Genomic DNA, 25,996 nt, shown 5'->3' on the forward strand with positions numbered 1-25,996 from the left:
CTTCTGGTGTTTTCAGATTTGTGCTAAGCCCTCAGAACCTGTCACAATATTCAGTAAGGTGTCACTACTCTGTATTGTAAATTATGTGTAGTATACATGCCAACAGGAAAGAATTACTCTTGACTAACTCCCAGTCCTGTCCACACCATCTCCAATGTTTTCCTCACCTCTTTTCAACACAAAGCCAGGTTAAAGAATGCTTCAAACGTTGCCTTCTGGTAGCGTGCAGGGGTATGCAGGCCTGGACTAAAAAAGCTGATTTTATGAACTTACACTCCAGTGCTGTGCTTTTTATGTGAGCAACACATATTGGGAATCTGGCCACAGAGGTCAGTGAAGGTTAAAATTAATGATTGGGCAATTTTGTGGGGCAGCATATCCACCAGGAAAGCAGTATACCAACTCCGCCAGACACGGGGGACCTTTTACAAACATGGAAAAAAGGCTGGCCACCAACTGGCTCACCAGCTGAGAAAGCAGGCAGCCACGAGTTAAATAGCGCAGGTAAAGGATAGCAGAGGTAGACTGGTAGCGGAACTAAAAGAGGTTAATCAAGCATTTGTGACCTTCTGCCAAGGGCTCTACACCTCTGAGCCTCCCAACGGGGACGCAGGGATGAAACAGTTCCTCAACGAACTGGAAATGCCAGTTGTGGGGGAAGACAGATGGGGGGAGCTGGAAGCACCAATAGATCTGGGAGAAATCATGGAAAGCATCAGCTCCATGCAGGTGGGGAAGGCACTGGGACTGGATGGGTTCCCGGCGGACTTCTATAAAAAGTTTGCACCGGCCCTGGCCCTACCAAAGAGTCAGGCTCGCAGACTCACTAGCAAGGGGCACTTTGCCTCCTAGGCTAGCGCAGGCCCCAATCTCATTGATACCCAAAAAAGCCAAAGACCCAATGGAATGTGGATCATATAGACCTATTTCGCTGCTGAACGTGGATGCGGAAATTCTTATAAAGGCCTGGCTAAAAGGCTGTGTACCAGAGGTAGTCGTTGAGGTGGGTTTGTCAAGGGTAGGCAACTCACTACGAATATCAGGCGGTTATTGAACGTAAAAATGACCCCCCCGGGGAGAGAACACCAGAGGCGATCGTCTCCCTGGACGCAGTAAAGGCCTTCGACAGAGTTGAAGGAAGTATCTCCTCAAGGTACTGGAAACGTTTGGGCTAGTTCAACTTCCGAGTGAGGTTCCTATACAACGCTCCCAAATGTTCGAACCAACACCACCAGCTCTGAATATTTCCAGCTACAAAGAGGCACAAGGCAGGGATGCTCACTGCCCCGCTCCTGTTTGCATTAGCAATCAAACCCCTGGCGATAGCCTTACGATGGTGTGAAAAACTGGAAGGGCATCCAAAGAAGAGACAGAGAGCACAGAGTTTCAGTCTATGCGGATGACCTGCTCCTGTACGTCTTAAAGTAACAGGAGGGACTGAAAGCAATCATGCAGATCCTGAAAGAACATAGAACATAGAACAGTACAGAACAGAACAGGCCCTTCAGCCCTCGATGTTGTGCCGAGCAATGATCACCCCACTCAAACCCACGTATCCACCCCATACCCGTAACCCAACAACCCCCTCCTTAACCTTACTTTTTAGGACACTACGGGCAATTTAGCATGGCCAATCCACCTAACCCGCACATCTTTGGACTGTGGGAGGAAACCGGAGCACCCGGAGGAAACCCACGTACACACGGGGAGGATGTGCAGACTCCGCACAGACAGCGACCCAGCCGGGAATCGAACCTGGGACCCTGGAGCTGTGAAGCATTTATGCTAACCACCATGCTACCGTGCTGCCCTGAGAGTTCGGAACCTTCTCAGGTTACAAACTCATTCTGGGCAAAACTGAGGCATTCCCAGTGAACCCAAACGAGGGAGGGACTGAGCTGGAGGGACTCCCATTCAAAAGAGCTCAAAACAGATTCCGATACCTGGGAAACCAAATAGCCAGAGACTGGACACAGATCCACAAGTGGAACCTAACCAGCCTGGTGGAGAAAGTCAAAAGAGACCTATAGAGATGGGACACACTCCCACTCTCCTGGGCGGGGAGAGTGCAGATTATCAAAATGAACGTGCTGCTGAGGCTCCTCTTCCAGTTTAGGTCCATACCATATCCAAGGCCTTCTTCCAAAATGTACACTGGGCAACAACAGCGGAAAGAGTGAGGGGATGGGTGCATGAACTGAACTCGGAGTGGAGCTGATGGAGGATACCTCCTGCAAGGGAATGGCCCTCTGGGCCCTGGCCACGGCAGCGTTCCCATCCCCCTCAACGAAATACAGATCGAGCCCAATGGTAGCAGCCTCACTGAAAACATGGGGCCAACTAAGACAGCACTTTGGGCTGACCGGGATGTCCCCCATGGTCCCCGTCTGCAGGAACCACAGATTCCCGCAGCCATGCTAGACTCATCCTTTTAAAAATGGAGACAGGATAGGGGCATGCTGACAGTCAGGGACTTCTACATAGGACATGACTAGCGACGTTGAACGAACTGACGGAGGAATGGGAATTACCGACAGGGCAGGACATGAGATAACTACAAATAAAACACTTCCTCTGCAAAGTGACAGTAGGATACCCCTGGGCCCCGGAGACAAACTCCACCTCCTCCTGTGCAGGGGTCAGTCTCATGCAGTTCATAGTGGTGCACAGAGCACACCTGACCTGAACCCAAATGAGCAGATTCTTCCCAGAAGTAGAGAACAAATGTGAACGGTGCCAGAAGGGCCCGGCCAACCACACTCGCATGTTCTGGGCTTGTCCCAAACTTGATGGGTTCTGGACAGCCTTCTCTGAGGCAATGTCTAAGGTTGTGGGGGTGAGGATGAAGCCATGCGGGACATCAGAGCAGCTGAAGCTACACGTGGAGAAGAGGGCTGAGGCCCTAGCATTCGCTTCCCTAATCGCAAGCCGGAGAATCCTGCTCGGCTGGTGATCAGCAGCACCACCCACAGCTGTAGACTGGCTAGCTGAATTTCTCTATCTGGAGAAGATCAAATATGCCATCCGAGGGTCAGAGGAAGGCTTCCTCACTGCATGGGGGCAATTGTTGGTCTGTTCCAAAACCTTTATGAGGGCAGCAACAGCCCGTAGAAAGGGAAAAGGGAAGGATTAAAAAGGGAAAAAGAAGGACAAGGAGAAATGGCAGGAACGCACAACCTAGTGGGGAGGAGGGGGGAAGGAGGCAGAGAGCCCAAGAGGGACAAAGTGAGACAACAGTAGAGGAAGGGGCCAGGTTTGTTGGGGGGGGGGGGGGGCAAATCCCCCCCACAAAACTAACACAGCTGAAGCCGATGGAGGGAGAACACAAAAGGGAGAGGGGAAAGGCAGAGGAACAAGGAGATAGGGGAACACCTATCCTGGATCGACCAGGGACAGCACAAGTGGATAGCACTGTGGCTTCACAGTGCCAGGGTCCCAGGTTCGATTCCCCGCTGGGTCACTGTCTGTGAGGAGTCTGCACGTTCTCCCCGTGTTTGCCTGGGTTTCCTCCGGGTGCTCCGGTTTCCTCCCACAGTCCAAAGACGTGCAGGTTAGGTGGATTAGCCATCATAAATTGCCCTTAGTGTCCAAGACAGTTAGGAGGGGTTATTGGGTTGTAATGTTCAACAGCACAAGAACTAGGTTATAGGGGAAAGCATCCCTGTGTCACTATTTGTCTGCTGCAATGCCCTGCCTGACTCCACCTTTTCCTTCCACTCTCAGGAATATGAGTCAGAGGAGTGTCCTTGCGTTATTAGCACGACTGAAGTCAATAGATAATTTTCATTCAGCAACTAACTTTCACATCTATCATCAATTAAATGTCAAAGTCCCTATGACAGTCCTTCTCTTATTCTCTTTATTCATCATGTATTCTATCAGGATTTCTCTATACCATACAAGTTGAGTACTTTATTAATGGAAGTCATCTGTAAATCTTTGCTGCTTTTGGTTTAAGTGAGATTCCCACAGAGTTGATCGCAAGGTTTCAATTTGCTTTTGAGGGTGTATGATACAACTTTTCAAGAATGTGGCAGCTGCCTTCGCTTTTGTTGGTGAAAGTATGGTTACTCAGCCATAGAACATAATTTTAAGCGTCTTTCAATTTCTAAAACCATATCCAGACCAGGGCCTTTTGCTGATCTGGCTTTTGCAATTCGGTTTACTAGATTTTCATAAGTAAATGGCTCGCTGTTAATGTCACGTTCTCTTTCTGACATATATGTTCAAGGTATATGTTGACAGCTCTTGGCCCAACAGCTGGTCAAAGTGAACTTTCCATGAGTGTTTCTCTGTTATTTTATTCTTTCCTTTTAAATTTTCCTTTTAGGGTATTTTTGAATCCAGTTACAAAATTGGCTAGTATTAGTACATACATATCTATTGTCCTTAATCTTCATTTTGTCTTTTTAGTTGTCAAACTTCTTATTGTAATAGTCAGCAGCTTGTTTTTGTTGAAATTTGATGTTGAAAATTGTTAAAATTATAACTGCCTCAATAAAATATTTTCAAAAAAAAGTAAAAGTCAGCAGCATCACCTTGACCATTGTTACAGGCGCCTGGTCAGTCAGTGGCTAAGAGATGGGACCAGGACCATAACTTTTTTTAAGTCAAAAGATGGCATGGAAATCAATATAAGAAATAGGGCTTGGTTATTTTACAAACAAACTTTATTGAAACAAAAGAAAACAATATTTAAATTTCTAAACTCTAACACTAACAGATTACATGTAGATTATATACCTTAATATACTAGTTCCAATTAAACAACACTTTAAATAAACATGCAGCACTCATACCACTTACTCAAAAGGCAATACTTGCATTACAAAGCAATCTTTCTTGTTAGGGACATTTATTCAGAAACCTTTTCTAAAGCTTTCTCCTATACCTATTCAAAACAGGATTTTTTTTCTCTCTCTCTCTCGAACCTCCACCCAGCCCCTCAAGCAAAGGTTCTCTGGAGTTTACAGACTTAAACCTATCATCGTTATCTTGATTATTTGATTGCCCTCTCCGATTTATACAAAAGAACAGAGCCATGCTATAGATATGCAACTAACCTCCTATTGACAGACAAAGAGGCCACAAGACTCTGTAATGGATTAATAGCTAGTCAGACAGAATGTCCCAAAGAACAATGGATCTGGGGCACCTTGCTTATTCCTACTAACGGATTTAAGTATGACTGGGACAACGTAACTCAGCAAGGTGTGGCCTAGCCCTCTGAAGCCGTGCTAGCAGTATTTTCCTTCAGTCACTTTAACCCCGAAATTGCTTGCTACATCTTCAATCTCATTTCTGGACCTAATTTCCTAATGTCTCCCTCGCATAACACCATAGACTTTCTTGAAATATTTTCTACATGTTCTGTTTTAACATATCTTTGTCCTATCTGTTCTATCTTTTCTTGAACAAATGGATGAGTTTTGATATCAGGTTTCAAGTGATGTGCTTTCTTGAGGATTATTTTTACCACTGCTTCAGCTACTTACTTTACCAGAATCCAAGCTTCTGATGGTGTGCTGTCTTTTCCATTTCAAAGGTTTGAAAATCTGTTTGGGTCTCTGATCATAAATAGGTTTTTCATGTTAACTATCTTTATTCAATCTGCTCCAGCATAAATTCTTGCCCAGAACTTGGCTACTTGTTCTTGGAAACCTTAAACTAAGATTATTTTTGCTGTCATTATTCTATGATCTGATCCAACTGTATTCAGAGTTGTAAGCTCCAACATTCCAGATCCGGTTTTGTTTTACTTTTTCCAGACTAAGATGTAATCCAGCTGGGCATCTTATATTTGGGGATTCATATTTTGCTATAAAGAGAGACATATTGCTTAAGCTTTTCGCTTTGCACTCATCTGCTTTGGCAACATGTCTAGCTTTTCAGCAATATTCAAGATTCATACATTCAAAATTACCCTTTTTTTCTTTGCAAGTTGTTATCTGCAGACCAGAGCTTGAATTCTATGGTGCAGTCAAGAAGAAATTCTCCATTTGTATCATCATGAAAGGTGTCTTGAACTATTCGTTTGCTCACATTTACTTGTTGTGCATTCGTATCAGCCTTGTTAATCAGGTAGTTATGGGGTGGAACAGATTCCTTTATTTGGCATCATTCTTCATAAAATCTGAGTGCTTCTAGATCGACGACTATGGTCCTTTGGGCCATAGCAGGTTATTATGTAACCGATAGGTTCAGAGAATTCTGCAATTAAGTATTCTACAGTCGATTCCATCTACAGATTTAATAAATGTGGGTTGAGAAAGAATACAGGGACTACTGTAATTCTTTGTAAAAATCCATTCATCATCATGATGGAGATGATGCTCCTGGATACACATGACTTGGAAGTCAGACTGCTTTATCATTTCTATTAATTCCTTTTTTTTGGGAAAGATTTGCATTTAAAATATGAATGTTGAATGTGGATTAACTTTCTTGTCTTATATTTCAAAGTAATAATGCTGATTTTCCATAACCTTTCTTCCAATGTTTCTGCGAAGATTTGGAATAAAGCATCCATCAGCTACTGCAAGTGCATCGACCTGTAAATCAGCATGAGGCAATAAAGCAGGAATGTTGTGATTTGTACATTCTTTTCATTGACTTGTTACTCTTGCAGCTGCATCACAGCCATCCACATGAATTTTCCAATATCGAAATCATACATAAGAATGTATCAAAGCAATGTACAGGAACAGACAGCCTGGTTTGCCTAGCCTGTCCCATAGAGCCGTGATGCGCATCTTAAATCTGTCTGAGCCGTGCAATCTCCTGAGAGAGACCAAACAAAAAGACAAAAACCCATGCCAATTTAGGAATCAAGACAGGAAAATTCCACTCCAATCCCTTTGTGTGATCAAAGCTAACCCAGGGGATCACACTGATTCTGATTTATATTACAGGATGGCTACCTCTTGGACAAAGTAATTTGCACTCGATTGAAACATACGAGATCCTGAGGCGTCTTGACAGGTGGTAGTGGATCTCTGAAACTCCCTTCTTCAAAAGGCTGTGGAAGCAGTCTTTGACAATTTTTAAGGATGAGGCCGTTAGATTCTTGATAATAAAGCGTGAAAGGTTATTGGGGGTATGTGGGAGGTTACAATCGGATCAGCCGTGATATTATTGAATGGCAGAGCGGACACAAGGGGCCAAATGGCCTACTCCTGCTCCGATTTCATATGTTCCTATAGATCCCAGCAGAACCCAGGGTGGCTCCACCTTGAAGAAAACAGCAAATCAGTTTTTTCTGCATTGGCCAGCCATCTGTTTTATTAGTCCACTATTCTTTGGGAAAGTGACAAGACCCAACATCCAACCTGTCTCTGCTCTTACATTCCTTGTTTAGCTGAATTTATTCTTCCATATAAACACAAATCTAGTTCTTTCATTATCCTATAAACCTCCATCTTCCTTAACCCTACATTTTTCTAAAGTTCTGGAAACAGATGCAGCTCTTTAAGTCTGGGTAATTCAAGTGTTGAAAACTGTGATTCTAATTTGTGCCCCTTTCTCTTGCACCTTTTCAAAGCATCACTAACAGCCAACATCAAATCAGAACAAATTACTTCTAATTCAGGCCAATCTAAATGCTTCTTTAAGAGCAAAAGTGGAGGTTTTGTTTTATAGTAAACTGTCCTGTGATCACAACTTCATCCTAGTTCACTTTAGCTATAGCTTCACAGTGTTGGACATGAACCCCTGGAGGATGAGGCACTAAAATACCCAGTCTCTTTCTGGTTTTTATTCCCTTCCCTGTAGGGCATATATATGCATAGTCAGCATTTGATCTGCCCACTCATAGAGGCATAACTATTATTTTCTAAACATGATTTGTCAAACATGAACCCATTCTTCTAAGATCTGCTTGGAGTAGTCAAGATTCTTCTAGTCATGTGAAGAAACATATAAACAAGTAGGAGAAGTAGGCCATTCAGCCCCTCAAGCCTGCCCTGTCATTCAATAAGATCATGGCTGATCTGATAGTACCCTCAAATCTGCATCCCATCTTCCCCCAATAACCTATCACCTCCTTGCTTCCCAAAAATCTATCCACCTCTGCCATAAAAATATTCAAAGGGTCTGCTTCCATTGCCTTTTCAGGAAGAGAGTTCCAAAAACTTACAACCCCTTGAGAGAAAATATTTTATCTAATCTCCATTTAAATAGGTGACCCCTTATTTTTAAACAGTGACCCCAGTTCTTGATTGTCCCACAAGTGGAAACATCCTCTCCACATCCACCCTGTCAAGATCACTCAGTAGATTTCAATCAAGTCGCCTCTTACTCTTCTAAACTCCAGCAGATACAAACCGTGCCTGTCCATCCTTTCCTTGAAAGACAACTTGACCATTTCAGGTATTTGGTCCGGTAAACCTGGTAAACTGCTTCCAATGCATTTACATCCTTCCTTAAATAAGATGATCAATATTATACACAGTACTCCAAATGTGGTATCACTAGTGCTCAGAATAACTGAAGCATAACCTCCCTATTTTTATATTCAATTCCCCAGGCAAAAAATGATAACCTTCCTAATTACTTCATGTACCTGCATAGTAGTCTTTTGTGATTCATGCATCAGGACACAGATCCCTCTGCACCTCAGGTGTCTGCAATCTTTCACCATTTAGATAATATGTTTCTTTCTTATTTTCCTGCTAAAATGGACAATTTCACATTTCCCCACATTATACTTCATTTACCAGTTTTTGCCCACTCACTAACCTATCTGTATCTTTTTTGTAGCCTCCATATGTCCTCTTCATAATTTACTTTCCTACCTAGCTTTGTGACATCAGAACATTTGGCAACAATCCTATCCACCTCTTCATTCCATTCATCCAAGTTATTTGTGTAAATTATAAACAGTTAAGGTCCCAGCACTGATCCCGGGGCACACCATATGGCAACTGAGAAAGACCCATGTATGCCTACTCTCTGCTTTCTGTTAGCCGCCAATCTTCTATCTATGTCAATATCTTACCCCATAACATGAGTTTCCATTTTCCGCAATAGCCTTTGATGTGGCACTTTATCAATTACATTCTGGATATCATCAACTGCCTTCTGGAAATCTTAAGTACAGTACATCTGTTAGGAAAGAGTTAATATTCCCCAGTGCTTAAGTTAGAAATGGAGCTTTAATTGTTCAATAGACCACACTTATTGTTTAATAGATTGTATAGACATGTATAAGGGGATACATGTGGCACTATGGTGTTGGGAGTAGAATTATGATCATAGAATCCCTCCAGTGCAGGAGACCATTCAGCCCATCGAGTCTGCACCGGCCCTCTGAAAGAGCACACTACTTAAGCCCACACCTCCACCCTATCCCCATAACCCTACCTAACTTTTTAGACACTGAGGGGGAATTTAACATAGCCAATCCACCTCACCTGCACATCTTTGGACTGTGGGGGGAAACCAGAGCACCTGAAGGAAACCCATACAGGCATGGGGAAGACAGTCACCTGGGGCCGGAATTGAACCTGGGTCCCTGGAGCTGTGAGGCAGCAGTGCTGACCACTGTACCACCATGCTGCCCACGTAATTGATTGTAGAACACAATAAAATTAGATTTGAAGTCAAGACTTCCTTCCTAGTTCTTATTACAGAGATATAGGGCGAAATTCTCCGACCCCCAGCATGGTCGGAGAATCGCCTGGGGCCGCCGAAAATTCTGCCCCCGCCGTGGCAGAGATTCTCCACCACCCGGGAATTGGCGGGGGCGGGAATCTCGCCACGTCGATCGGCGAGGCCCCTGTGGTGATTCTCCGGCCAACGATGGGCCGAAGTCCCGCCGCTGGGAGGCCTCTCCCGCCACCGAGGTTTGAACCACCTCTGGTGGCGGCGGGATCGGCGGCGCGACCGGGCCCTCGGGGTCCTGGGGGGGGGGGGCGCGGGGCGATCGGCCCCCGGGGGGTGCCTCCACGGTGGCCCGGCCAGCGATCGGGGCCCCCCTATCAGGGGCCGGGCCAGTGCCCTGGGGGTACTCTTTCTCCTCCTCCGCCGCCACAGCCTCCGCCATGGCGGAAGCGGAAGAGAAACCCACAGCGCGCATGCGTGAACCGGCGAAAGCCTTTCGGCCAGCCCCGCTGCCGCCGGTTTTTGTGCCAGTCGGCGTGGTGCCAACCGCTCCGGCGCGGGCCTAGCCCCCAAAGGTGCGGAGAATTCCGCACCTTTGGGGAGGCCCGACCCCGGAGTCGTTGGCGCCACTACCCTACGCCGGGACCCCCTGTCCCGCCAGATAAGGGAGAATCCCGCCCATAGTAAGTAAAAAGGATTAAAAATTAAGATTTTTTTAGGATGAATTCTCACCTAGAAGAGTGATTTAGACAAACTTGGAAAACAAATGGCTGAATCCAAGTGTAGAGTGTCAGGGTACGACTATCCTCCATTGTTTTCTTTTTTTTTGGTTTAAAGGGGTTTATTGTTCCAAAATGTACAAAAACATTCACCAGTGCAAAATAAGACCAAAACAAAACCTGAATTTCTGCCCCTTTTGATTCAATAACTCCGATAGTGCATCTTAAAATTGATACAGAAATGGGACCAGTATGGCAGACTGTGAATCCTCTTAGAAAGTGACTATGCCACCACCAAATCTCAAACTCAACCCTGGCTCCAATTACTCCTTGCATATCAACATGTTAGAATTAGAGGTGCTTCTAGTAATTTACAGATCTTCCTTGTCCTTCTTCTTCTTTGATTTCTTTTCTTCCACTGGTACAGCCAGAGGGTTTGTAGATTCTTTCTTCAAGTAATTCATGAAGTCATTAACTTCACAACCTCCCTCGTATCTCTTTGGACTCTGCTTCTTACCCATCAGGGAGAAATAAAGTGTGGGAAACCCTTGAACTTCATATGGTGAAGGCACATCATTGGCTGTAGCATCCATCTTGGCAATAATAATGGTAGAATCGCTGCTCAACTTTTCTTCGAGTTCCTTATACTTTGGCTCCAGACTCCTGCAGTGGCCACACCATGGAGTGTAAAACTCAATCAAGACATCCTTTGTTTCATCATTTACAATGTCATCAAAGTTCTCAGCTACTACAATCTTCACAGGACCATCATTGCTCTCTGGAATTGGTTCAGACTTAAGGTAACGTTTCAGTTTGCCAGCGAAATAGTCCTCTAAAAATCGTTCCAGTGCTTTGCCATCACGTGAGAAATCTTCCTGCATCACATATTTTTGATCTTTTGCAGTTTTGATTGTGACCCCAGGAACGTCACCAGTACAGTGTCCAGGCCAAATTCTGAGAGCTACTGACCGAACGCGTTGTGGTTCGCAACAGCAAAATGCAGCTTCTCACCAGCTTCCAGGAATTTCTGAGCGACCTTCATCACTCTATTTCTCCAGTAGTTCAAACCCTTTGGATTCTTTTCATAATCCATGTCATAGTAAGCTACCAGCAGATCCTTCCCTTTAAACTGGTCTTTATTGTCTTCAGTCATATGGGCACAGATACCAAAGATGTTGTCTGGAACAAATTTCTTTACTTTCGCATTTGTGAATTTCTCTTCTGTGTCCTTCATTGTTTTCTGAGCATCAACCCTATGACCAATGGAATAATGAAGTTGCCATATGGACATGGATTATGTCCTTGCCCAAGAAAAAACAAGGAATGGCTTGGCACTTTCACTAATATACAAAAGCAAACTTAGATGCCAGGTATTCTTGGAATTGGATTAGTTAGACTCAGATGACAGTCTGGATACATTATTAACTTCCATGGCTAAAATTTACCAAAAGGACTACTTATTAAGCACTTATGAGGCCTGGTCAGATTTTGACAGAGAGTTGGGTGATACCTCCATAGAAGAGTATGTAGACTATTTACTAGGCTGCAAAAAATTCCATCTAGAAATCCCCCAAACCATGTTGGCGTTTAAATGATTGGACTGTGCTAAGTTACATATATGGATAAGCGCCTGCTTTGATGGGAGTTAAATATGCAGAAAGACACACCTGTTTGAACAAATGTCAGAGGCCAAAAAGTTTCTGGGCAAACGTTTATTCTCAGCAGCATTCATGACACAAATGGGCTGATCAGCAATAAGACAGACTATGGAAGACACAATGTTAACGGGATGGCGAAGTGATCGAGAATCAGGCCGGAAGCGTGATATGAAAGGAGACTTAAACTAAAAATAACAAGAACAGATACACCTTTAACAATTAAAACTGAAGGACTGAATGGGGAAATTTCTACAGAAGCAGAACCCCAGAAATGCCAAGGATGCGTGTTAGTCGGTGTTTTAGGTGTTATTCAAAATTCCATTATGCAACAAACTGCCATCAGAGATATAATAGGGTGTTTGAAACCAAACACGAGATAGAAAACTGTGAAGAAGAGGGAGATATTAACCAAAGAGAAGGCATTAACTTAGTAACGATAAGTTTCAGTCCAGTGATGAACGAGCTGGTTGCAGAATCCTTCAATTATGCTGTATTAAACAGCGGATGTACATCTACAGAATGTGGAATAGAACAACTGAAATGTTACTTGGACTCTTAAATGACAACGATCGGAACAAAGTTAAGGAATTTGATAGTTCCGCAAGTTTCAGTTTTGGGGATGATAATATCTTTAAATCGCTGAAAAGAGTAGTGATTCCTTGTAAAATACCCCTCGGCCTTCACCCTCTTGTTTTCTGCCACTCAACCAATTCTGGATCCAATTTGTCAAATTTCCTTGGATCCCATGGGCTCTTATCTTCTCTATCAGTCTCCCATGTGGGACCTTATCAAACACCTTGCTGAAGTCCAAATAAACTACATAAAATGTATTTCCCTCATCAATACACCTGGTCACCTCTTCAAAAACTTAAATCATATTGGACAGACATGACCTACCTGTAACAAAACTATGCTGACTGTTCTTGATTAATCCGTGCCTCACCAAATGCAGTTTAATTCTGTCTCTTAGAATTTCTCCCAATAGACTTCCGGTTGCGGCTATGTGGAGCTAAGCCGCACGTTCAGCAGCTCCCGCTAAAAACGGACTTTGGGGCTCTTTTCAGGGCCCCCAAAGGAGCTTTTTCGATGATTCCCGACGTGGGAAGAGGTCTGCAGTAGATCCCCAGGGTTCTATGGTCCGGACCAGGAGTGGGGTGAGCAGAAAAGCGGTGGCAGGGCCCCTGGAAAAGCGGGGGAAGGGAAACAAAATGGCGGCCGGCGGAGGCCTCGAGGAGCTGAGGCAGTGGGCGCAGGAGCAGCAGGCGACTCTTCTGCGATGCTTCCAGGAGCTTAAGGTGGAGCTGCTGGAGTCGCTGAAGGCCACCACCAGAGAGCTGATGGAGACTCAGACAGCCCAGGGGGCCACAATCCGGGAGCTGCAGCAGCAGGCCTCTGAAAGGGAGGATGAGGTCGTGGCCATGGTGGGGAAGGTGGAGATGCACGAGGCGCTCCATAAAAAGTGGCAGGAGCGGTTCGAGGAGCTGGACAACCGGTCGAGGTGGAAGAATTTACGGATCCTGGGCCTCACGAGGGGCTGGAGGGGTCGGACCTGGCGGCCTATGTGGTCGTTATGCTGAACTCATTGATGGGAGCTGGGTCCTTCCAGGGGCCCCTGGAGTTGGAGGGGGCCCACAGAATACTGGCTAGGAGGCACAAGCCGAATGAGCCGCCGCAGGCGGTGTTGGTGCGGTTTCACCGGTTCGTTGACCGGGAGTGCGTGCTCCGGTGGGCCAAGAGGGAGCGGAGCAGCAAGTGGGAGAACACGGAGGTGCGGATCTTCCAGGACTGGAGTGCGGAGGTGGCTAAGCGAAGGGCCGGGTTCAACCGGACGAAAGCGGTGCTCCACAGACGGAGTGTGAAGTTTGGCATGTTGCAGCCGGCGCGTCCGTGGGTCACCTACAGGGACCGTCACCATTATTTTGAGTCCCCGTAGGAGGCGTGGGCCTTTGTGCAGCCGAGAAACTGGACTCAAACCAGCGCCGGCTCTAGGGTTGCTGGCGCCCCGGGCAAGCTGAACTTCGGCGCCCTTCGGGGGTGGGGGGGGGGCGAGGCCGAGGGGGGGCGGGGCCGAGGGGGGGGGGCGGGGCCGAGGGGGGGGGCCCGAGGGGGGGGCGGGGCAAGAGGGGGGCGGGGCCCGAGGGGGGGGGCGAGGCCGAGGGGGGGCGAGGCCGAGGGGGGGGGGCGAGGCCGAGGGGGGGGGGGGGCGAGGCCGAGGGGGGGCGGACCCGAGGGGGGGCGGGGGGGCGGGCCCGAGGGGGGGCGGGGGGGGCGGATCCGAGAGGGGGGCGGACACGCGGGGGGGCGGAACCGAAGGGGGGGCGGACCCGAGGGCGGGGCGGGGGGGCGGGCGCGGGGGGCGGACCCGAAGGGGGGCGGACCCGAGGGCAGGGCGTGGGGGCGGACCCGAGAGGGGGACGGACACGCGGGGGGGCGGACGCGGGGGTCGGACCCGAAGGGGGGGCGGACCCGAGGGGGGGCGGGGGGGCGGACCCGAGGGGGGGCGGGGGGGCGGATCCGAGAGGGGGGCGGACACGCGGGGGGGCGGACGCGGGGGGCGGACCCGAAGGGGGGGCGGACCCGAGGGCGGGGCGGGGGGTCGGACACGGGGGGCGGACCCGAAGGGGGGGCGGACCCGAGGGCAGGGCGTGGGGGCGGACCCGAGAGGGGGGCGGACACGCGGGGGGGCGGACGCGGGGGTCGGACCCAAAGGGGGGGCGGGCCTGAGGGTGGGGCGGGGGGGGGCGGACCCGAGGGCGGGGCGGGGGGGCGGACCCGAGAGGGGGGCGGACACGAGAGGGGGGCGGACACGCGGGGGGGCGGACCCGAGGGCGGGGCGGGGGGGCGGACCCGAGGGCGGGGCAGGGGGGCGGACCAGAGGGCGGGGCAGGGGGCGGACCCGAGAGCGGGGCAGGGGGCGGACCCGAGGGCGGGGCGGGGGGGCGGACCCGAGGGGGGGCGGGGGGGACTGAGCGGGGGGGCGGACCGAGCCGGGGGGCCGCCCTGGGGGCGGGCGGCCACCGCGCATGCGCTGGTTGGCACCGGCCCAACTGCGCATGCGCGGGTCCCGAGTCTCTGGCGCCCCCGAGCACATGGCGCCCCGGGCGACTGCCCGAGTTGCCGGTGCCTTGAGCCGGCCCTGACTCAAACTGAGGGTCAAGGATAGGGGTTTTGCATGAAAATGTAACTGTGTTTAACTTTTTCTCTGGAGGGGGGGGGTTCTCTGTTTAATGCAGGATGTGTGTTGCCTTCAGGGTGGGTGGGGCGATGTCTTTATGTCTTTTTGTATGGGTCTGGTGGACGGGTTCGGGCAGGGAGGTAAACTCGGTGTGCGGGGAGCTGGTGGTGGGGACTGGCAATGGGAGTTGCCCTAGAGGAGGCGGGGTTGGGCAGGGCGAAACCGCGGGTTTTCTCTGGTTTCCCGCACTGTGGGATGATGGGGGGCGGGGTCGGGACTGAGAAGCGCGGGCCTTTGTTGGTTGTTATTTTCCCGCGCAAGAGCGGGGGGGGGCAGTTGATGGGCACGAAGGAGGAGGAGTAGTCCTACGTGGAGAGGGGTCGGTGGTGTGGCGGGAGTCGCCGGGGTCAGCAGAAGTTAGCTGGTTCACGGGAGTGCTGCGGAGGGAGGGGCGCAGCTAGGAGGGGTCCTAGCTTGGGGCGGGGTGGGTACAGGGTTGCTGCTGAAATGGCCAGGAAGGAGCTGGAGTATGCAGGGGGTGGGTTATGGCTAATCGGCAGGGGAGGGGGGCAGGTAGCCCTCTGATCCGGCTGATAACCTGGAATGTGAGGGGGCTGAACGGGCCGGTCAAACGGGCCCGAGTGTTTTCGCACTTGAAGGGGCTGAAGGCGGATGTGGCGGATGTGGGCAGCAGGGTAGCATGGTGGTTAGCATAAATGCTTCACAGCTCCAGGGTCCCATGTTCGATTCCCGGCTGGGTCACTGTCTGTGTGGAGTCTGCACGTCCTCCCCCTGTGTGCGTGGGTTTCCTCCGGGTGCTCCGGTTTCCTCCCACAGTCCAAAGATGTGCGGGTTAGGTGGATTGGCCATGCTAAATTGCCCGTAGTGTCCTAATGTAAGGTTAAGGGGGGGGTTGTTGGGTTATGGGTATAGGGTGGATATGTGGGTTTGAGTAGGGTGATCATGGCTCGGCACAACATTGAGGGCCGAAGGGCCTGTTCTGTGCTGTACTGTTCTGTTCTATGTTCTATGTGGCCATGCTCCTAGAGACGGACCCATCGAGTCTGCACCGGCGGAAGAATTCACGGTGGCGGACCAGGTTTGACTGAGGAAGGGGTGGGTGGGCAAGTATTTCATTCAGGGCTGGATGAGAAGAATCGGGGGTTGGCGATCCTGGTGGGAAAGAGGGTGTCGTTTGAGGCGTTAAATGTGGTGGCTGACAGTGGCGAGAGGTATGTGATGGTGAGTGGTAAGCTGCAGGGGGAGCGGGTGGTGTTGGTGAATGTTTATGCCCCAAACTGGGACGATGCGGGGTTTATGCGGTGCATGTTGGGCCGCATTCCGGACCTGGAGGCCTGATCATTGCGGGGGGGTGCTTCAACACGGTGCTGGATCCCCCATTGGACCGATCCAGGTCCACGAGCCCGGGTGAATCCCTGGAGGTTTGCGAGGCCAAGGGCCAGGGAGTACTCGCTTTCCTCCCACGTGCATAAGGCCTATTTTTGTCCTGAGCAGGGGGCTGGTTTCGAGGGTGGAGGATGCTGAATACTCTGCCATTGCCATTTCGGATCATGCCCCGCACTGGGTGGACCTTGGGATGGGGGAGGAGATGGACCAGCGTCCGCTCTGGCGCTTGGAGGTGGGGCAGCTGGCAGATGAGGAGGGTTAGGAGGTGTATTAAGAGGTACCTTGAGGCCAACGATAACGGGGAGGTCTGAGTGGGGACGGTCTGGGAGGCATTGAAGGCGGTGATTAGAGGGGAGTTGATTTCCATCCGAACCCATAGGGAGAGAGGGGAGCAGAGGGAGAGATTGGTAGGGGAGATGGTGAGGGTGGATAGGAGATATGCGGAGGCTCCGGAGGAGGGATTGCTGGGCGAGCGGCGTAGCCTTCAGGCCAGGTTCGATCTACTGACCACCAGAAAGGCGGAAGCTCAGTGGAGGAAAGCACAGGGGGCGGTGTATGAATATGGGGAGAAGGCGAGCAGGATGCTGGCACACCAGCTCCGAAAGCGAGACGCGGCCAGGGAGATTGGGGGAGTGATGGATAGAGTTTGGAAGGTGGTGCAGAGGGGGGTAGACGTTAATGGGGTCTTTAGGGACTTTTATGGGGAACTGTACCGGTCTGAACCTCCCCCCCCCCCCCCCCCCCAAGGGACACCCACTCTATTGTCAGACCTTCTATGTATTGGCTTAAAAAGTTCTACTGGACACATTCTAAGAGTTCCGCTCCCTCTAAACCTTTCAGACTATGATTACCCCAGTTAATGTTGGGGGAAGATGAAAACCCCATGATCACTACCCTATCACTTTTCTGTTTCTTTTGGACTGTTAGAGGGCCTATAGAACACTCTCAGCATGTGATTGCTCTTTTTGGGTTTTTAATTTCTACCCATATGGCTTAATTTGAAGAGCCTTCTAAGATGCCATCTCTCCTTACTGCTGTAATTGATTCCCTGATCAAAATTATTGAAATTGTTGAAAATACTTCCCTGTCTCACCTGAAGATCCTATATCCTGGAATACTGAGCTGTCAATCCTGCCCCTCGCTCAACTATGTCTCAGTGACGCCAATGATATCAAAGTGGATTTCATACAAAAGTTAAATTGATGATTTGTTGATTAGTTAAATAGTACCGCATACATATTTTGACTTTTTTAATGCATTAGTTATATTTAAAATACAATATGTATAGATTATCTTTCTGTTGGAAAGTGTCAAGAAGGAGACGTGTTGATTTAAACAGAAAAAATTAAAGCTATCTTCACGAACCATCTCGTCTTATTTCCTCACTTGACACTTTTCCTCCAGGCTATTCTCATTAGCCTGTTCCCTGCTGGCCATCTGCTGTTCATAACAGCTTTTATATTGGCATTGTTGTAGTTTGGATTTTATAAAACTGGGATCCACGAGTGACTCCCATCATATATGCTGCTACATTTGGTTCTCTTATCATAGTAGCAGAATTACGGACCCGTGCATAATTAGCTCAGTATTACAGCCCCTCATATGCCTTCTTTATGTGACATGGTTGACTCTGACAGCTCTGTTGAATAAATGATCAAATGTAAATCCCACTCAACACCCAATAAAATGCTTCCATAAGTAGGGTTTATGCTTGATTCCGCTGATTGAAAGTGCAGATAGTGGCAAAGATGACCAGGACATATTGGCAGCACTTTAATGTGGTATGTTAGGGTCTAACTGAGGATGGATGGCTTGAGGTGTCAATCCACCCATACAGCCTTACAAAGTACTTAGCTCATTATTGATTTTCATGAATCTTCCTCCAGTTTCTGGAGATTAACTGACAGTTTGTTCTTCTTGGATTCCCGACCTTGAAACAGTCCTCACATGTCTTTGAAGCTAAACTCCAGGCCAATGTATCACCAGTCCTTACTAGAGGATGAATAAAAACCAGCCCTACAATTCGATACTTAAAGCCTCTGCCCTCGGGGTCCAAAGTACAGATTCCAGATGCTAGTGAATGCTCAGAGTTTAGCTCATTCAAAGTTGGCAGCTTTGGACATTGGCATGCTATTAATGTAAAGGTACAGAACCATCAGTTCCTTTCAAATGAACATGAAAGATATAATTGCCTGGATTTGGGACTGAAAATTAACCCTGCTGACTGGAGTGGTGGTTCACTTGTTCCATCCTGTCTCCAGGCTATTTTTGCAGAGGAGGACCTGGCAGCCAGCAGAGCTACCCACCGTACTGGAATTTTTGAGTCAACCTCCAAGTTCCCACAGGCAGGGGGAGTTAGTTTAGGTGCCTGGAGCATATGATGGCAGGTCGGGGTTCCGACATTAGAGACAGACTTAGAAGTTCTCTCCGCCTGTTTGGGTGTTACAATAGTCTCAGGTTTCCCTGTAGATGGTCCTCCTCTTCATCCTTCCGCTCCCCCACCAGCCCACCACCCTTAATTGGACAGAGTACCTATCTCAATGTCAACTGAGGGGTGTCCATCTGAAAATCACAATTAGTGAGTACTTCCCCTGCTCTGAAGGTCTGAGACCTGGAAACAGTCCCAATCTCGGATTCTGGTCTCCTTCTCTGCTGCCCCCCCCCCCCCCCCCCTGTATAAATGTCATCCTACCTGAATGGTAAGTAGAATGGTTGTCAAGGAAAAGCCTTCTTCCCATTTACTGGGATTTTCAAGAAAGTCTATACATGGTTTGGCTGAAACTGCGTCCACTGTGAACAAAGGATAAGCAGAAAAAAAAGTGGAATGAATTGTCAAGTAACTGATATCTTATAAGAGGACATAAAAACAAGAGCAGATCATTCAGCAATGAAACCCTTCCGCATCTCTTCTGCATACAATTACAATTGGCTTATTCGTGGATTCTATGACATCCATTTAACCTCCAAGTATGTTCTGTGTAAATATTCCATGATCACTAATGGAGGCAGAAAAACTGCAGAACAATCATCTATTTTTGCATCACCACAAAAGCTTATTGCTCTCTGTGAATAATGCTCTATTGTCTTCACTCCAAAACTGTGAGGATTGTGTCCCATGGAGTATTCAACAACCACGGTCTTCATCTACTTCCCTCCGAACTTCCAATCCAATTCCCAAAATAGACCATCCATCCAATCGTTTTTTAAAAAAAAATTTAGAGGACTTCCGGTTGCAGCTATGCGGAGCTAAGCCGCACGTTCGCCAGCTCCCGCCAGGAACGGACTTTTGGGCTCTTTTAAGGGCCCCCAGCGGTACTTGCGTGACGGTTTCCGACGTGGGAAGGTGTCTGCAGCGGATCCCCAGTGGTCTATGGTCTTGACCAGGAGTGGGGCCAGCAGAATAGCAGTGGCAGCGCCTAAGAAAAAGCAGGGGAAGAGAATCAAGATGGCGGCCGGCGGAGGCCTCGAGGAATGGAGACAGTGGGGCGCAGGTGCAGCAGGAGACTCTCCAGCGCTGTTTTCAGGAGCTCAAAGTGGAGCTGCTGGACTCGCTGAAGGCGAATACGGACAAACTGCTGGCGACGCAGACAGCCCAGGGGGTGGAGATCCGGGAGCTCCGACAACAAGCCTCTGAAAGATAGGATGAGGCCGCGGCCCTCGCGGTAAAGGTGGAGATGCACGAGGCGCTCCACGAGAAGTTGCAGGAGTGGTTCGAGGAGATGGAGAACCGTTTGAGGCGGAAAAATTTGCGGATCCTGGGCCTCACGGAGGGGCTGGAAGGGTCAGACCTGGGGGCCTATGTGGTCGTTTTGTTGAACTCGCTGATGGGAGCTGGGTCCTTCCAGGGGCCCCTGGAGCTGGAGGGGGCCCACAGAATACTGGCCAGGAGGCCCAAACCGAATGAGCCGCCATGGGCGGTGCTGGTGCGGTTCCACCGGTTCGTTGACAGACATGCTTAGGTGGGCCAAGAAGGAGCGGAGCAGCAAGTGGGAGAACACAGTAGTGCGGATCTACCAGGACTGGAGTGCGGAGGTGGCCAAGCGGAGGGCCGGGTACAACCGGACGAAGGCGGTGCTTCACAGAAAGAGTGTGAAGTTTGGCATGTTACAGCCGGCACGTCTGTGGGTCACCTACAGGGACCTTCACCATTATTTTGAGTCCCCGGAGGAGGCGTGGGCCTTTGTGCAGCCGAGAAACTGGACTCAAACTGAGGGTCAAGGATGGGGGTTTTGCATGAAAATGTAACTGTGTTTAATTTTTTCTCTGGGGGGGGGGGGGGGGGGGGGGTTCTCTGTTTAATGCAGGATGTGTGTTGCCTTCAGGGTGGGTGGGGCAATGTCTTTATTTTGACTTTTATTTTGAGTCCCCGGAGGAGGCGTGGACCTTTGTGCGGGCCAAGAAGTTGGACTCTGACTGAGGGTCGGGGGTTTGTAAATAACTGTGTTAACTTTTGGTGGGAATGGTCTCTGTTTTATGTTGTTTTAAGATGGTTGTGTGTTGTTTCTAGGGTGGGTGGGGTGCTGTCTTTTTTTGCGGGGGCGGGGTCGGGCAGAGGGAAAGCGCAGGCTTTTCTTCTGCATGCCGCGCTGAGGGTGGATGGGGGCGGGGTCGGAGCTGAGAAGCGCGGGCTTTTTTCCCGCACAAGAGCGGGAGGGGGAGGAGGAGGAGGAGGAGGGTCTGCTGATGGATCTGGGGGAGGAGGAGTACCCCCACGTTGGGAAGTGGTCGGAGGTGTGGTGGGCGCTGCCGGGTTCAGCAGAAGTTAGCTGGCTCACGGGAGTGCTACGGAGGGAGTAACGCAGCTGGGAGGGGTCCTAGCCTTGGGGGGGGGGGGGGAGAGCTGGAGTCTGCAGGGGGGGCCGGGGTGGGGGATTGCCGCCGTGGGGAACGGGCCGAGCGAGGGGCGCTGGCCTGGGGTGGGCAGGGGACGGGTTATGGCTAGTCGGCAGGGGAGGGGGGCAGGGAGACCTCTGATCCGGCTGATAACTTGGAATGTGAGGGGGCTGAATGGGCCGGTCAAACGGGCCCGGGTGTTTACGCACCTGAAGGGCCTGAAGGCGGACGTGGCTATGCTCCAGGAGATGCACCTGAAGGTGGCGGACCAGGTTAGACTGAGAAAGGGCTGGGTAGGCCAGGTGTTTCATTCGGGGCTGGATGCAAAAAATCAGGGGGTGGCAATTCTGGTGGGAAAAAGGGTGTCGTTTGAGGCGTCAAAGGTGGTGGCTGACAGTGGAGGGAGGTATGTGATGGTGAGCGGCAAGTTGCAAGGGGAGCGGGTGGTGCTGGTGAATGTCTATCCCCCAAATTGGGACGATGCGGGTTTTATGCGGCGCATGTTGGGCCGCATTCCGGATCTAGAGACGGGGGGCTTGATACTGGGGGGGGACTTTAACACGGTGCTGGATCCCCCATTGGATCGATATATGTCCAGGACGGGCAGGAGGCCCGCGGTGGCTAAGGTGTTGAGGGGGTTTATGGACCAGATGGGAGGGATGGATCCGTGGAGGTTCGCGAGGCCGAGGGCCAGGGAGTATTCATTTTTTTCCCATGTGCATAAAGCCTATTCCCGGATCGATTTTTTTGTCCTGAGCAGGGGGCTGATTTCGAGGGTGGAGGATGCCAAGTATTCGGCCACAGTTATTTCGGACCATGCCCTGGGGTACAAGCTCAACCTGGGTAAGAGTGAGCTGTTCGTCGTGCACCCGGGGGATCAAGAGGAGGGGATTGGTAGGCTCCCACTGAAAAGGGCAGGGAGGAGCTTTCGGTACCTGGAAGTCCAGGTGGCTAGGAGCTGGGGGACCCTTCACAAACTTAACCTCACTAGGCTGGTGGAGCAAATGGAGGAGGAGTTTAAAAGATGGGACATGTGCCGCTGTCGCTGGCGGGCAGGGTGCAGTCCGTCAAGATGACGGTGCTCCCGAGGTTTTTGTTCATGTTCCAGTGCCTCCCCATCCTTATCCCGAAGGCCTTTTTTAGGAAGGTCAAAAGGAGTATTACGGGATTTGTATGGGCACATGGGACTCCGAGGGTGAGAAGGGTGTTTTTGGAGTGGGGCAGGGATGGGGGGGAGCTGGCGTTGCCCAACCTCTGTGGGTACTATTGAGCTAACAATGCAGCGATGGTGCGTAAGTGGGTAATGGATGGGGTATGGGCAGCATGGAAGAAGATGGAGATGGAGTCCTGCGTGGACACAAGCCTGGAGGCGCTGGTAACGGCGCCATTGCCGCTCCCTCCAACGAGGTATACCACGAGCCCGGTGGTGGTGGCTACCCTCAAAATTTGGGGGCAATGGAGACGGAATGGGGGGAGGTGGGGGGCTCAATGGAGTCCCCGATACGGGGGAACCACCGGTTTGTTCCAGGGAGCATCGATGGTGGGTTTCTTGGCTGGCATAGGGTAGGTATTAGGAAGTTGAGGGACCTGTTTGTGGATGGGAGGTTTGCGATCCTGGGTGAGTTAGAGGGGAAGTTTGGGCTCCCCCCGGGGAACATGTTTAAGTACATGCAGGTTAGGGCATTTGCCAGGCGGCAGGTGGAGGGGTTCCCTTTGCTGCCCCCACGTGGGGTGCGGGACAGGGTGCTCTCGGGGGTGTACCACGTCATGCAGGAGGTGGATGAGGCCCTGGTGGGGGAGCTGAAGGGTAAATGGGAAGAGGAGCTGGGTGAGGAGATTGTGGAGGGGACGTGGGCGGATGCCCTGGAAAGGGTGAATTCCTCCTCTTCCTGTGCGAGGCTTAGCCTCATACAGATCAAGGTGCTGCATTGGGCCCACATGACCAGGACGAGGATGAGTAGGTTTTTCGGGGGGCGAAGACAGGTGTGCTAGGTGCTCGGGGAGCCCAGCGAACCACGCCCATATGTTTTGGGCATGCCCAGCGCTGGGGTAGTTCTGGAAGGGGGTAGCAAGGACGGTGTCGAGGGTGGTAGGATCCAGGGTCAAGCCAGGCTGGGGACTCCCAATTTTGGGGTGGCAGTGGAGCCGGGAGTGCAGGAGGCGAAAGAGGCCGGTGTTCTGGCCTTTGCGTCCCTAGTAGCCCGGCGGAGGATTTTGCTTCAATGGAAGGATGCGAGGCCCCCAAGTGTGGAGGCCTGGATCAATGATATGGTGGGGTTCATCAAATTGGAGAAGGTGAAATTTGCCCTGAGGGGATCAGTACAGGGGTTCTTTAGGCGGTGGCAGCCTTTCCTTGACTTCCTGGCAGAACGGTAGGAAAATGGGCCGGCAGCAGAAGCAACCGGGGGGGAGGGGGGCGGGGGGGTCTGTTGCGGGGCAAAGGAGAAATGTGCATATGTGTTTACTGAATATGCCGGGTGCTTATCTATTCCTTCTTTTTGTAGTTACTGGGGGGGGGGGGGGGGGGTTTGGTTTTGGGGGTTATTGTGTTTTTTCTTTTTGTTGTTGTTACTACGGTTTTCTTGCTGTTATTTTATGTTTTTAATATGTTTTTGAAAATCTTAATAAAAATTATTTTTAAAAATAATTAAAAAGTTTTTTTTTTTAAAAAAGAGTACCCAATTCATTTTTCTCAAATTAACGGGCAATTTAGCCTGACCAATCCACCTGCCCTGCACATCATTAGGTTGTGGGGCGAACCCACTCAAACACGGAGAATGTATAAACTCCTCACAGACAGTCACCCAGAGCCGGGATCGAACCTGTGATCTCGGCGCCGTGAGGCAGCAGTACTAACCACTGCGCCACCGTGCTGCCATCCAATCGGATTCTGAAAGAGATGCTGAGATTATGTTGTTCCTGGCAAACCCATCCCTTAAGAGAATGTTTGCAGATACTCACCATTGGGATGAAATGGAATTGTATTGAAAGTAACATTTGGAGGGGTTGAGTCATAATCTTCTGTATACTTCAGGGATAGTTGAAGAGAAGCACCTTGATGAAGTTGAAAAAATGTTTTAGTTAATCAAGAACTTCTGGCACGGAGGAGGAAAGCAGAGGCTTGAAGGACGGGGTTGTAGCACTGTGTCTCTATGCTCACATACTACCTGGACGTTATTTGAGTGCCAATCTTTTCTGGTCATGTGGGCCTACAGGTTTGGAGGAGCCCCAGACACCATATTCAATGTCATGTTGTTGAAGGAGTTGTGCCGCCAGCCGAAAGTGCAACACACTGTCCAATCAACTCCACAAAGTGATACAAAGGGCAACCTATCAGAATTCCCTCGGCAGGCTATTTAGCTATAGAGGCATCACAGCTGAATCGACTCCTGCCCTCACCCAGTATGCACACTTTCCGACAGGGGTCACTGGGAAATGGTCAGGAGTCAGAGAATAAAGCCATTCCAACTGAGATCAACTAACGGCATATATTAGGATTTTCCAAACTGGTCAATCCCTTTGTCAGCTGAATAATTGAGAAATGTTTAAAGTCAATTTAACTTACAGAGGGAGAAATTAATAGTTTGAGGAGGAGGTCAATAGTTTTGATGACTTTTTTCAATCACATAAAAAAAATCAAAGTTTCTTTTCATTTCAAATGCACAGAGTAAACATTTCAACACTCTTTCAACAAGGATTACAAAATGCAGAATGGGAATCACTGTTGCAACTAGAACTGCCCATGGGACTTGATTCTGACAATTATTTGAAGAGTTTAATTTTTGTTAAAGTTATTCCTGTTGGCATTAGTTCAGAACACCTGCAAAAGCACAACAACATGGTTTTAATTAATGCAACTTCTCATTATATATGACAGTAATTAGCTATTCAGACCAAAACAAAATGGGTTCAATATCGTTCAGTAATTTTATTTTTGTGGTAAGCCACTATTGTACAAATTGCATTTCCTTTGCACGTGGTCTTTTGCTCATGCAATGTTCAAAACCGAGAAAGCAAACCTGCTCTCAGTCCTGAAATTCTGATGTTGCACTTCATCGGTTTATGAGAGAGAGACCGAGATGGCTCCTCATTATAATGTCATAGAACCATACAGCACAGAAGTGGCCCTTCAGCCCATCGAACCTGCACTGACAAAACTACACTTAATCTACATTCCCACTTTCCAGCACTTGGCCCACAGCCTTGAATGTTATGACATTTCAAATGCTCATACACGTACTTTTTAAAGGCTGTGAAGTTTCCCGCATCTACTACCCTCCCATACAGTGCATTTGAGACTCCCATCACTCTCACGGTGAAAAATGTTTCCCCCAAATCCCCTCGAAACCTCTTGTCCCTCACCTTATACTTCCTTGTTATTGGACCTTCAACTAGTGGGTGGTACGGCAGCACAGTGGTTAGCACTGTTGCCTCACAGCATCAGCGACCTGGGTTCAATTCAGGCATTGGGTAACTGTCTGGGTGGAATTTGTACATTCTCCCCATGTCTGTGAGATTTTCCTCCAGGAGCTCCGGTTTCCTCCCACAGTCCAAAGATGTGTGGGTTAGGTGAACTGGCCATGATAAATTGCCCCTTAGTATCC

At 49.7% G+C, this 25,996-nt stretch overlaps 1 protein-coding gene across 3 annotated transcripts in view; it reads right to left on the reverse strand.

Annotated features, from left to right (window-relative positions):
• LOC119964682 (ubiquitin-conjugating enzyme E2 U-like) overlaps window positions 1–25,996 on the reverse strand; it is a 111,522-nt gene that overhangs the window by 58,739 nt on the left and 26,787 nt on the right. For all 3 annotated transcript variants that reach the window (XM_038794483.1, XM_038794484.1, XM_038794482.1), the window contains 2 exons: window positions 24,354–24,446; window positions 19,252–19,349 (listed from right to left, as the gene is read on the reverse strand). In XM_038794483.1, the coding sequence (XP_038650411.1) occupies window positions 19,252–19,349; window positions 24,354–24,446 (191 nt within the window). The remainder of the gene's footprint in view (window positions 1–19,251; window positions 19,350–24,353; window positions 24,447–25,996) is intronic.

The sequence above is a fragment of the Scyliorhinus canicula genome, chromosome 4, assembly GCF_902713615.1.
Source record: "Scyliorhinus canicula chromosome 4, sScyCan1.1, whole genome shotgun sequence".
Classification (NCBI taxonomy): Eukaryota; Metazoa; Chordata; class Chondrichthyes; order Carcharhiniformes; family Scyliorhinidae; genus Scyliorhinus; species Scyliorhinus canicula.